The sequence below is a fragment of the Spea bombifrons genome, chromosome 3, assembly GCF_027358695.1.
Source record: "Spea bombifrons isolate aSpeBom1 chromosome 3, aSpeBom1.2.pri, whole genome shotgun sequence".
Lineage (NCBI taxonomy): Eukaryota > Metazoa > Chordata > Amphibia > Anura > Pelobatidae > Spea > Spea bombifrons.
The window spans coordinates 50,240,655-50,255,291 of record NC_071089.1 but is presented as its reverse complement, the minus strand read 5'-3'; the positions used below and the strand labels follow the sequence as shown (position 1 = coordinate 50,255,291).

The window sequence follows — 14,637 nt, the reverse complement described above, 5'->3', positions numbered from 1 at the left end:
AGATTGCCTTAAAGTAATGGGAAATGTATTCTCAATAGCTGGAGTATTAACTAACCCTAGCTGCAATTCATGTTTGAAATAAACTACCTTGTGTCTGCAGCATGCAAATTCACTGTGCCTGTGAAGGAGCAGGTGCTAGAGTGAAGGGGAGAGACCAGCTAGAGTGTGAAGACCGACCAAACCATTCTGACAGCAGGGGGGGTTTACAGTATAAGCTTTTTTTGTTGACTCTCAAATGGTTTTCTGCCTCTATGTCTAGTTTACCTATTCTGAACAGCCTACTGTTTCTCCCTCCCCTGCCTGTTTTTTTGCCTGTAAACTGATCAAAGGGAACTGTGACACTGATGCCTTCAGCAGTTTTTCTAATTCTCTTAGGCTTTTGTATTCTTTGTCACTGTACACAACTCTACTAATGAGTGGAAATTATTTAAACTGCATTAGGAATGCAGTGCATTTATCATCTGGCATTTTATAAATTGTTTATATCCCCTGAGAACATGGAAGCTCTGAAGTGTTTGCGTTGAAATCTTAAGCCAAGGACAGAAAGACAAGCAAGTTAACAAAATGACAAGAACCATGTCTGCTTTATTGTTTAATTGCAGAGATGCTATCCCATGAGAATGCTGCATGGTGCACTTTATGGTTAGACCCAAATTATTATATTATGTGAAAGTAGCCACAATATTGATGTAATTGAATAGTTAAAAGCCATATTATATAGTATTCGTATTCGGCGAACATGAAAACAAACAGGAAGGGTGCGTTTTCCTTGTTCATCCTGAATATACGAACATGGCGGCGTCAAAACATATACGAAGACATACAACACGAAGAATCTTCGTGTTCGTCTCCATCTTCATTGGTTGATGGCAGAGGAGGCCCCTGCTGGCGACCAATAGAGTTGCTCGTACCGACATTAAAAATTCTGGCGCCAAGGCTGCTGCGTAGTGCGTAACACGTTAACACGAAGAATGTACACAAATATTCGCCTGAACCGAACACAGGAACGGGCGAATATTTCTGGAATACGAAGATTTTTTCCCCCGACGAAGATGAAAATAACAAATGTATTTTCATTGTTATTTCCAATATGCACATCTCCTTAGCAATATTAGAATCCTGTTGTAGACATTGTTTCTCGTTGTGACTTTTGGCTCTACTTTTTCCATAAAAACTTTTTTATTTTAAGTCATACTATGAAAAAATACTAATTCAAAAGAGTAGGCCTCATTGGTGATACGTTACAGATTTTCTCCAGTATTACCATACTGATATTTTTAGGCGAAAAAGTAATTGGCAGTTGGCAGGAAGCATAGTGGTACCAAGTCACTTTTGCGACTGAAACTCAACACCTAATGTGTTGTAGGTAAGCTGTAGTAGTAATTTGTTTTGTGTGTTGGGCTTGCAGAACTGTTCAAGTTTGTACCTAAAACCACATTTGGCACAGTTAAAATAAAGCCTGCTTTTCACCAAAATTAACATGAACAAATTATATGACTGATATGGTGGAATTAAATTAAAGGGAGCTCACAGCTTTCATATGCACTAAAGTAAATGGCTGGACTGTCTTTTTAATTGCTATGTGATACAATGCAGATTATTGCTGTAGAAATTGAAGAAGCTCCTTAAAAGTCTTTTTCAGAGGAAAGAATACAATGACAGATGGGCTAAGGTTTATTTGTTTAACATACTAGGGAACCAAAGTATTGTTTTATGTAAATGGGATTATCAATGACCACAATAGAATGATTATAGCCCCTAATGTTAAGAATGTTTTTGTTACCCGATTTTAAATCATGACACACAATAACCATGTTTTAAAGCCATTACTGTCTTTTCTTTTAAGGTTTGGAGCAGAGCAACCAGTATATATCAATATAATCAGAGATCCAGTTAATAGATTTCTCTCAAATTATTTTTTCCGTCGATTTGGAGACTGGAGGGGAGAACAGAATCATATGATCCGTACTCCTGGCATGAAGGAAGAAGAAAGATACTTGGTGGGTAATTTATGTGCTACTCATGTTGAAAATGAAAATATATTTGCTATTTAATGCTTGTTAGATTTTCAATAAAATAGTACCTTCAAATCCCCTTACAGAAGCATCTGTAAGGTTGCAATATTACATTCACACATCCCACAAGATTTTACATTAAATACATTTTATGTTTTTTCTCTCAGTATCTTTCTTTCGATAAATTGAATATGTTTGCTATGAGACCATGACAACTGTGCAGTATTTCACACCTTTAAAAAATGTAAGTGCATATATTATAAATTAGTTAGTTGGCCTGCCATAGACGCTCAGATGGCAGTTGTTTTACTTATCTCTTTTAAATTATGTTAACATTATGCTGAGTTGAACCTATGATGTAATCAGATTATGTGGAGTCACCCTTCAGGGACAGTCCTAAAATGGTCATCATTCTGACTCCTTGATTATTTTGATGTTCTTAATAATATTTGTAATTACTAAATGAACAGAATAGGGACGTAATAGATATATTACTACACAGCGTATCTAGTAAAACACAGTTCACCAGTGTGCTTTGATTTAATGTAAGACAAAAATATTTTGGTCAGTGCTTTACAGGGAGTATTTTAGAAGAGGATTTCTCGTATACAGGGGCTGTAGATTTACAATTTGTAGCGCTACTCATTATTACTGTTAGTAAGCTGGAGATAGCTGGTTTTCTCTGCATGCACCGGCACAACCCAACATTTGTGTTTACGGAAGCCTCCATGCCCTAGGCTCCTGAAAGGGGTTCTGTTTTTGGAGAGGTACAAGGGATGCCTTGGGACTACATCTTCCCCCTGATTCTGAGTGCCACATTTACCCAATTACCAGAGACTGTACCTGTATTTTGGAGTTTGCTGTCCGACTAACTCCAGATCAGTTGGAGGTCTGGTACTTGTTTAGTCTACCTTTTGGAGGGGAGCAATGTCATGGAAGCTTCTGTGCCCTGGGCTCCTGGAGGGGCCTGGGCACCAGCCTCCTCCCTACAAACTATGGGCCCTGGTCTTGGGAGGATTCTGTTTTGGGGAGCTGGGTAAAAGGTGAGAATTTACATTGGGTGAGAATTTACAGGACAGAGACCTCCATGGCCAGTATTTACATCAAGATCTGATATCCAGCCGGCTTCAGCCAGAAGTCAGGGAACCACCTGTGTTTACCATCTTCCCCACAGTCTACAATAGCGACCCCTTACTGGGCTGAGGTGAGCTGAGTGCAAAAACTGAGCTGTGGGCAAAGGAGGGCCTGATGGAGAACTATGTGTGGTTTGCTGTGACTATTATTAGAACAGATTTAATAATATTTAATAATTCTTAATAAAAAAACCAGAGCCTTAAGGCAATTTAATGTACTTCTGTTTTTTTCCCCTCATGTTCTTGTTTGTTAAATATATGCTCTCATGTTGTCAACAGCTTAACCAGCGTTTCAGTTTTTCATTGTATTTACCTAGAGGGACTCATGGTATTTGTATCCACCAGTCAGAACTCAAGTAATTTGGGTTCTCTGGCCCAGTATTAGGCCTATACAATATTTTGTCAACCGCTATACCACCCACACCTAATTACCTCCTTCAGTAGACTGCCGTGCCGCTGCAAGACAGTATTAATTTAGTCTGAGGTTTAGGCACACTTAATTTCGTATGTATTTCGTCTTGTTTCAGATTTTTCTTTTTAATTATTGTAACCAAATATTGGTTTCACAAGAATTCTATTCTTAGAATTAACTGTGTCATAATATAAGATGATATAACTCTGCCAAGATGAGGATGAACTGTGTTTACACTCAAAATTAGGATGACTCAATTGCAAACAAGCCAGAATATGGAATGCTTTGGAACAGATTGTGCCTTCTGATATAATACACTTAAATGTCTTCTATTACTAATGAATTTAGCAGACTCGATGTAAATGCTATAAATGTATTTATTTAGCTTTAATACTGAACATATCAAATGTGAGATCATGTTTGTATTTAAGTCTAATTAGTAAATATACCAGTATACAGTGATGTGAAAAAGCATTTGCCCCTTCCCAATTTCTTCTATTTTTAGTTATTTGTCAGATCATTTAACTAATTTTAATATAAGACAGAGACAATATAAGTAAACATAAAGGGCAGTTTTTAACTGTTCATTTACTTAGGGTAAATCACCCATGTGATAAAGTAATTGCCCCCCAAAACTTAACTGGTTGTGCCACCCTTGGTAACAACAACCACAATCAAACATTTGCGTTAACTGGCATGAGTCTTTACATCGCTGTGGAGGAATTTTGTCCCACTCTTCATAGGTCATAGTTTCATCAATTATGGCTAGTCGCCCGAGGTCCTGAAGCGGCAAAGCAGCCCAAGACCATCACACTTCTACCACCATATTTAACTGTTGGTATGATGTTCTTATTGTGGAATGCTGTGTTAGCTTAGTTGTAATTTTGACCCATCAATCCACAAAATATTATCCCAAAAGTCTTGGGGGTCATCAATAATATTTTTGGCAAATGTGAGAAAAAAAACATTCTTTTTGTTCAGTGGGTTTGCCAATTTTTTCAGTCTCTTTCTTGTTGTGGAATTGCGAACACTGACCTTAACTGAGGCAAGTGAGGCCTTCAGTTCTTTATATGTTTGTGCAGATTCCTGTGTGGCCTCCTGGATGAGCCTTGGAGAAAATTTGGTAGACCAGCCACTCACGAGAAGTTTCACTGCTGTTCCCAGTTTTCTCTGTTTTTAGATAATGGCTCCCACAGTTTGCTGGAGTCACAGACCCTTAGAAAAGGCTTTGTAGTCCTTCCTAGACTGATAGATGTCAATTGGTTTGTTTCTCATGTGTTCTGGAATTCCTATGGATCGTGGCATTATCTGCTGCTTTTTGAGACTATTTAGTCTACTTGACTTTGGAAGACAGGTTCTATTTAATTGATGCTTAGATTCAGCAGGGTCAACAGTCATGCCTGGCTGTGTCTTTTACAATTAAACCCACTTGTCAACAACACTTGGTTGATTTTGTAACAAAGGGGACAATTAATTTTTCACATAGGGGTAGGTGGGGTTGGATAGCTTTTTTTTCTTATATACATAACTAAAACTGCATTTTGTGTTTACTAGGGTTATCTTTGTGTAATATTAAAATTAGTTTGATGATCTGAAACATTTATGTGTGACAGATATGCAAAAAAATAGAAGAAATGTTGATGGGGCTAATACTGTTTCACAGCATTGTAACTACACAAAACAAGTTCCATAAAGAGTATGTTTGATGAGTTTGGTGATGAGGAAATGAGTGGCCTGCACATGCTCATATAGGTAAGCTGTCCATGTACTTTTGGTCGTATAGTGTATGTTAAATGCTGAGCTGACTGGTGGTAAACGTATCATGTTCGGCCTATTTTGCCTATGATTAAAAACCTCTCAGCTCTAAACACGTGAGGCAGTTGGCATATCTGAGCCACCATAACTCATGTGCTTGTGAGTACTACGCCTTATTTTTTATGCTTGAAGAAAAATTGTACTTTTATACCCTGAAGAAGAGGTTCTGTCCTTTTTTTATTTATTTATTTTTTTACATATTTTGAAGGAGATATGATGGTTTTCCAAATGGTGCAGGTGTGTTACCACATTGGGAAGAGCGCCATTTTTTCTCATTTTCTGCACAAAGCCTTGACCACACAATATTTGTTCATTAGGACCGGAGTCAAAACAAATCCAATGAAATTAATGTGAGTTTTTGGAAATTCAAATAATTGTACTCATACCAAGAGGATAATTACTAAAATATCTAATTAGATGGGCAAGGCAAAACAGTACTCATCACTAGATCATGTAATCTGTTACCACATATGGCTAAATCAGGAAAATTGTGTGTTACGTGACATATGCTGAGACCACAAGTGGAGAGTTGGCAGTTTGGTGAATAGCAGAGAAAACAGGAAGCTCATGAGTGGTGTGACCAGCTGTGAGGGAGTTTGTGGATGTAGGCATCTTTAGTTGTACTGCATCTTACTGTTAACAGTACATCATTTATACACAGCCAAATTTCTCTGTCAACATTATTTAACCATTGCAGAAAATAGTTTGATTCTGTTCTTATGAGTCTAAAAGTGTGTGTATATATATATATATATATATATATATATATATATATATATATATATATATATATATATATATATATAAACCCAGCGCCATCTTTAACATGGGGCAAGATATGCTGCTGTTCTGGGCCCAGGCATACCTTAGGGGGCTGTGTCTGGAGGCATGTGCAGCCACTGGCACAGACGTCTCCAATGTCTGTGTCCCACTTGCTGTTATTGCACATTGGCAAAGATGGCATATAGACTTTGAAAGAGTAAGCATATGGTGGGCTGTACTGGTGGCAGTACCAGAAGGGGGCTCTCTGTGGACCAAGTACAATTGTGCAGGTGTAGCCAACAGAGGGGCCTCAAGAGAAAGCTTGTCCAAGGTACCATTAGATCTCGAGACGGTCCTGAGAACACCCCTAATTGAATCGTATGCTGCATGCATATTTTGTACATGTTTTGAAAACAGGTTTGAATGCTATTTTCAATTCAGTTTAGATTTTTGGTGTTGTCCTATTTTACTTATCCAAACATTGAGCATACACATGTGCAAGGATCGTCAAGTAAGCTAGTCCAAGCATTAATTAAATAGCTACTTATATTACGTGTTTTTGGTAATGGTGTGGGGGACATTTTCTTGGCACACTTTGGGCCCCTTAGTACCAACTGAGCATCGTGACAGCCTACCTGAGTATTGCTGCTGACCATGTCCATCCCTTTATAACCACAGTGTATCCATCTTTTAATGGCTACTTCCAGCAGGATAATGCACCATGTCATAAAGCTCACATCATCTCAAACTGGTTTATTGAACATGACAATGAATTCCACTCCACAGTCACCAGATCTCAACCCAATAGAGCACCTTTGGGATGTGGTGGAATGGGAGATTTGCATCATGGATGTGCAGCTGACAAATCTTTAGCAACTGCATGATGCCATCATGTCCATATGGACCAAAATCTCTGAGGGATGTTTCCAGCACTTTGTAGAAAGTATGCCACGAAGACTGAATGCAGTTCTGAAGGCAAAAGGGGCTCCAACGCGGTACTAGAAAGGTGTATCTAATAAAGTGACCAGTGAGTGCATATGTATAAGCACATCTACAAGCTAAGCAGCTCAAGAAGGGAAAGGCAAATACATGGTGGATATTCTGTAAGTAGGGCCATTCAGCTATCACATATACTAAAGTGCCAATGATGACTGGAGTGTGCCTTTAAGGGAAGTCTTCTTTGAAGTGCCCAATTGCCTGAGACAGCCAATTATGTTCGGGAATTGGTACATTTTCTGTACTTGGGAAGACCAACAACCTCCAATCCAAACAATGACCCCTGATATCAGAAAACCTAGTCTTTTAAAAAGTAATAATTGTACATTTCACGTTACTAGACATTTTCCTGCATTTCAGTTATATAGTTCTGTTTTGAAATGTGTCACTTTCTTACTGAGTACTATAGCTCCCATAGCTACTTGAAGTCAAGCCATTTTAAGTGAACTTTTTGTAACACACTGGCATCACAATAACAAAGCTTTTATAAACTATAAGACAAATGCAATTAAGGCATTTTTGTGTTTATTTTTGACCCGTATAAGATTTCAAGTTTGTTTAAAAGTCTCCCTGGTGGTCCTTTGAGATATTATATACATGTATGAAGAATGCAATATTGCATCCCACTCACAGGAAAAAAAAAGGACCTGTTTAATTATTTTCTTCGTGTATGTTCCCTATATCACCTGCAGTAATTATGTTTATGTTGGTCAATATATATATATATATATACATGCCTTTTACTTTAGGCACTGTGTTTCAAACATCTGCATATATACAGTATACAAAAACCTCACCCTCTGGTGCCTTCACACACACAAGAAGCAAGGACCCTAGGTTATTGAAATGCTTATGGTCTGTGTCATGGGGATAATACATAAAAATCTGCCATAAAATCCACATCAATAGCAAACCTTAAAAACATTGCTTCTCTCTTAGGATCTGGATGCTAAATTGTTTTGAGGAAAAATAAACGTTTTTTACATTTATTGAGATTAAATAGGAAGTAAAGAGAAATTTAGTGATCTGTTACAGGAGAAAAAAGACTTATTACTTATTACTATAAAAAGCTACTCATTTGTGTTCATTGTTTTCTTTCCAAGACATCTGAATAAATGACAAGAAAATATCACTGAAAAAAATATTACCAATGCTTGTTTTCATACATAACCAACTAAAGAGATCAGCCTGATTGTCTCCAACAGTGCTGTAGAGTGTTGAATCATCTCATGAAAATGCATACATTTGATATGACTGGATTCTTTGTACCAGCGGCTTTCCACATACAGGACAGCGGGGTTATTCACTAAAGCAGGAGAATTTAATTTTCAACTCTCTTACTTCAGTTATCTATTGTGAGAGGTGAACCCCAGTAAGCTTATCTGCCCTGCATAATCAGTTACTGAAACTTCTTTAGAGTTATCTTACTAAAATGAGTTATGTATCATGCATGGGGAAAATATTAAGTTTGCAAATGGTCCCTTTCCATTCATAGGGAAGTGGACAAGTTGAAATGCATTCTCCCACTTTTGTCAGCAAGCTTCAATTGACAATTTATTTATTACAGTTGCATTACGCCATAAGGCAAAATAAGGCAGTTGCCTCGGCCCCCGTGCTCCCACCTGTCTTGCTCTCGGAAGCCTCGGTAAACGGTGCACCCAGCTGGTTCATGTAACAAGAGAGAGAACGAGGGCTGTGTTACAGTAGAACAAGAGTGATAAGGAGAATGGTGGCTACAAAAGAGGGCAAGAGATAGGTAAAATGAGAGCAACGCTAGAGGCAGAGAGGTTCAAAGAATTAGGGCTGTGAAAAAAAGGGAGGAAGGATAAAAACGAGGGCCACCAGAGGGAGAGTGAGGTTGAAGACCGCAAAGAGAAGGGAGGGAGATAGGGAGAATGAGGGTTATGAGAGAACTGTGAGAGACAGAGTGATATTGAGTGTAGGTATGTGTAGGTGTATGATGTTAGGAAGTATTATTTTGTGCATTTAGCCTTGGCAAAACACGCATCAGCTTTTTTATATTATCTTTAGTATTATCTGTGTGATTATAGGGATTCTCTTTTCTTTCAGGCCATAGCTTTACAAGAAGGAGTGATTAGAAACAGGGTTACTCCCTACTATACTCGCAACTGAAGCTGGTCATAGGCCGGAAGGAAATGGGGTTTTCCCAGATACGAGACATTCTTTTAGCTATCCAGTTGAGCAGAAAACGAGGCTGTATACACCCTGGCGACTTAATGTAATATATCATTTTCAGGATTAGCAATCAGTGTGAATGAGCTCTGAGCATTTATTGACATGGTGATAATGCAGTGACTTGGCCCCGGTGGTTACTATGGACGGATGCCGTGAAAAAAACCCACCCATAGGCGTAATTCTACATTCAAAATTGAGTTTTCCAAGAATGTACTGTAATTGCTTTAGAGTAACCTATTTGGACTACATGAAACTAGTGACCATGAACCAAAAATCATCCACGTTCCCTACCAGGAAGCAGCAAATCATTTCTTCTGAATCTCTTTATGCCTAAAAATCTAAATTTTCAACAGTTGCAATCAAAAATTATTAAAAATTTATTAATAAATCAAGTTTATTGTCAAAACTCAGACGTTCAGCTGTTTGCAATGAACAAATGAAACAAAAGCAAATGAAATAGCTCAACAAAACTAATACTTCAAGTAATTTCCCCAAATTCAACTGAAAATGCAACTTATAATGACCCCAAATTATTCAGCCCCTGAATAGAATCCCTCACAACAGCAGAAATATGTAAAAACAGATGTTGTCTTAAGCACACCTGATGCAGGTAACCAACCTAGGGGTTGGTTGAGTGGCACATTGGACTGCATGTTGGAAGGATGGTCCAAAAAGTTGAGAAGAGATCATCCACTGCCGAGTGGGCCTACAATGGACATATGAGCATAAGAACTGGACCACTGAGCAATGGAAGAAGGTGGCCTGGTCTGATGAATCACATTTTCTTTTACATCACTGAATGGCCGGGTGCATCGCTTTCCTGGAGAAAACATGGCACCAGGACGCATCCATGGAGGCCCCACCTTGCAACTTACAGGACTTAAAGGATCTACGTCTAACACCTTGGTGCCAGATACCACAAAACACCTTCAGTGGTCTAGTTGGAGCCCATGCCTTGACAGATCAGGGCTGTTTTGGCAGCAAAAAGGGGACATATACAATATTAATGAGGTGGTCATAATGTTATAGCTTATCGGTGTATATCCTGCCATCTTCAGATGGGTAAATAACCAAAAGAGGTGAACATTTTGATGTAAAATTCATGTTTTTGACCATATTATTGACTATTTTCTCATAGTTAACAAGATGTTAAAGCTATTTATACAACTGACGTAAAATTGCTTGGCATCGTGGCAAAAGACAGCTTGTATTGGGATGCTTGTAAAGATATGGTAAAGTTTGAGAAACGTTCCCCAAAGTGCTTTTAGGATTTACTAATGAATAACAATATGTTTAGTAACAGTCGCTTCAGAAATCACATGACAAACAACTTATCAGTGTTCCTTTTGCTAAAAGGGATGTCGCAAAAAAATGGTTTGACCTCTAGAGAAAAGAATAATAAACAAATTTGTTTAAAAGAACATTAATGGACCACAAAGCCAAGAACCATGACTATTGTGGTGCAGAGGAGTGCATGAGACAGTATCTCATAAGTTCATGGCTATAAGAATGTTTTCAGGAAATCACATCTTACAGTTAGTGGCAGGGGTCCCAAATTCCATACCAATAGTTTTCAAACACTGTTTTTGGCACAAAGACCAGTTCTGTTGACATAGCTGAGGCAAATTGTACTAACCTCAAAGCTGGAAAAAAAAAATTCTGGAAAAAGAAACACATTAAAAATAGAAAAGTTGCATATGTTTTTCTTAAAATGTGTCTCTCTGAACATGACTGACACTTTGCAATGCTTTATAAGTAATACATAAAACATATTGTGTTGAATTATAACTACCAGCAATTTTAACCAGGCCTTCAGATAGGTGTGTTATTTATCTTCTTATGAATTGATTTTTCTAGCACCACTAGAGCATGCACTCCGTTAACCTGTCAATGTTTTTTACCCTGAAAAAAATGACCTTTTGGTCAAAATGCCAGCATGCACCTTGAACAAGTATTTTTTTCACTAATTGGGATGTGCATGGTCTAAATAGGTTTTGCTTGACTTTCTTGGGATTACTTATGTGATCAACCCCTATGTCTGATGCACCTCCCACCATTGTGTATTCACACTTACGTTTTTAGTAGTTTATTTGGAAATAGAATATGTCTCTTCAGTAAAGGGAGAGATGTGGTTTCAACCCCCCTCACTTTACTATTCATTATGAAGGGTCAGCATTGGCAACAGTCTACTGCCAGATGGGCTGAGCTGGTATAAATGCATAATTCAGTGGGTAAGGAGGCTTTCCAGAACTCTTCCTGCAGCATAAGCTCACTGGCATTAGACCTTCTTAATGTGTAGAGAGGTCAAGGAAATAAAACACAACTGTCTTGCAGACTACTATCCTGTCAACTCTCCCTTTAGTGAACAGTCCCAAACAGTGCGACACAGGCAGTGAGCTTGTGGAGAAGGGATGATGGTTGCACCATAGAAATTAAAATGGAGACCATCAAAAGGAATGTTAATCTTGGAGGAAGAAGGAAGATCATAAATTCATTTCTAGAGAGATTAAATTTTAAGAACTGCACAGACATCTATTTAGAAACAGAAGATACATGACACAATTAAAGAGGGGATGAGTGAGATTGGGGGTGCATAGGCAGCTCTGCATGTCAACATACAGATGGTACTAGAAGCCAAAAGACAAGACTTCCAAAGAATAATGACCCTTGAATTTTGCAGTGAGTAAATATTTTTTGACCTTAGCGAAACATGTGAAGAGCTGAATCCATGTAATGGCATGCTTGAAGGAGGATGGGAAGGATCCGGTGGTGAGCGAAAAAATTGTTGGGTGGACTAGAAACCGGGTGGAGTGAGAGCAGAAAAGTTCAAGAGGAGAGGTTGCTTGTACAAGAGAAAAAAAGAATAGAATATCTGTATAAAAGCTGTATCTAAAGTCTAATACCTTGGAATATTTAAAAGACAAAGGCTTCCTGTAAGTTTTACAAACAAAAAACAACTTTATAGATTCTAAAGAAAATTGCTATTTAATTATGAACAAAACGTAATATATGGAACAAGCATGGTGTGTAAATTCTCAGACCAAGAGTCATCGTTTGTAAGGCGTTTTCATATTACCTCTTGTAATTTGCAGTTGCAAGCTTTGAAAGCCAGTTACTAGACGCATACTCGGTTCAATGTATTTTTGTTTAAAAACAAAAACTGAGTCATTAACTACAATGACCCAAATGTTTATTTTTTAAGCAGCTACAAAATTGCAAATGTGTTTATGTTACATAGAAAACAAAGATAAAATATTCAAGTACACGGCTATCTCCACATTTTTCCTACTTTGCTCCTGAATACAAAGCATCAGGGAGTAATTGAGCAATCACATTCACCGCCTGCTATGTAGTACGTGGCATACTTAAGTATTTTAAGGCCTGAATAACGTAAAGTTCCAGGGGGAGGTTTTTTTTTGTAAAAAACTGCATAATGTAGAATAAAGATGGAAAGACATGCAGATTAAGCAAAACATTTTTTTATTATTATTTAAAAATCCTAACATACATATGAAATTGTTGGATGTATCCAAAAACTGAGATTTCAATCCAGTGACCAGTCGATTCATACATAATTTGACCTGAACAGGTTTAATTTTTTGGAATGAAAGATCTGATCAGTTTCAGGGGATTAACCCAACAGTTTAATGGAGAACACCAGTCTTCATATGGAGAAGTATTCCGTTTTGTAGACAAAACAAAACCTTATGGCTCCACATCTCTTTAATTATTGTGATTTAAGCCCCATCCGGCATATTTCAAGGATGGGGAAGCCCTCCTAATTTTCTTACTCAAGTTCAAGGGAATCGACACAGGTGTCTATCGTATTCAGGTAGCTAACATCACATTCTGGATAACACAAACGCAATTTTACCTTTATATAAAATATAATGTATATATGAAGTAAGCGTTTCGTCATTTATCAAACATGTATGAAGCAATGAAGATTTCAATTATATCTGTGATATACTTACTGCTGTTTTTTGGGGCAAAGTTGCATTGCCTTTTTCCTTCTGTTAATAAGCTGGCATTACTACACTAGCTTTCTAAAGTTACAAAACAAAATTAAAAAACCTATTACTGTGGATTTCTTATAAGTCACAAAGAAGGAGCATGATGACGGACAGGAAATTAAATAGCAATCATTGTTTTAGAATAACAATATTTTATGCTGACAGGCATAATGTGCAAACGGAAGCATTATGATAAGAAAAAAACACCAATAAAATATTTTCTTCAGAGTAAACAGAGGAAGGATTAAACAATATTTTAATTTGAAAAAAACCCCACAGATGTTTCTACAGATAATATGGTGTTATAAAAAGCCAATAATAATAATAATAATTATAAAGATGCTCCATATGCCGGTTACCCGTTCGAAAATGTAAAGAAATGAACATTGGTCCCCTCCTGACACCTAGTGGTGTTTTGAAAGAATAAAGTATTTTTAATCTTAAGATTATGTGTTGTCCTCATTTCAAGTATTTCATAAGCTTTATTAAACAAATCCAAAACCAATGTTTAATCATCACAATGTGGATACAAATGGTATATCTCGCTCTACCTAGGGTATTATTTACAGAACTGGAGGTCTCACCTTCAGAAGAATATTGATCTTCTGAAGCAACTCTAATAAAAAGGTTACCAAAATGTTGGATGGCTTATCCAATAAATGTACTATTATTTTTATTTACTAAAGACTCTCTACATGTATTACTTAGAGGAAACATGAGAGAGATCATAGGAAAGAAATATTTACATGGAGCTAACATAGAGAAAATTAATTTCACGCTCTAAAAATGCTGGAAGACAAAAATGTTACATAGCAAACTTTTGACATGTCCATGAGAGAGCATTGAGAGAGTTTAATATCATTCTAGTCAGGGCCGGCCGAAGACTTAACGCCGCCTGGGGCGAAGTTTAAAATGCCACCCCTCCCGCCGATGCCGGGGGGGGGCATTTTAAACTTCGCCGACGCCATAAATCAAGCCCCCCCCCCCGGTACTTACCTTTAAACAGTCCTGCGGCGAGTCTCCCTGCTCTGCCACGGTGCCGGCTTGTAATGCTGAGCGCCGGAAATTGACGTCACTTCCGGCGCTCTGCATTACAAGCCGGCACCGAGACCGAACAGGGAGACTCGCCGCAGAGGAGAGAGAGAGGGGGGGGCGCCGAGCGGGTAAGCGAAAACCACTCGGTTCCCCTCTCTCTCTCTCTCTCCTCCGCTTCAAAAAAAAAAAAAAAGGCGCTTGGGGCGGCAAAGTGCCGCCCCTTCTAAAGTGCCGCCTGGGGCAATTGCCCCAGTCGGCTC

The 14,637-nt window shown here is 38.0% G+C and overlaps 1 protein-coding gene across 1 annotated transcript in view; it reads left to right on the top strand.

Annotated features, from left to right (window-relative positions):
* The window catches only part of UST (uronyl 2-sulfotransferase), a 101,333-nt gene that overhangs the window by 80,935 nt on the left and 5,761 nt on the right, over positions 1 to 14,637 (top strand). The window contains exon 5 of the mRNA XM_053459966.1: positions 1,847 to 2,000. Within this exon, the coding sequence (XP_053315941.1) occupies positions 1,847 to 2,000 (154 nt within the window). The remainder of the gene's footprint in view (positions 1 to 1,846; positions 2,001 to 14,637) is intronic.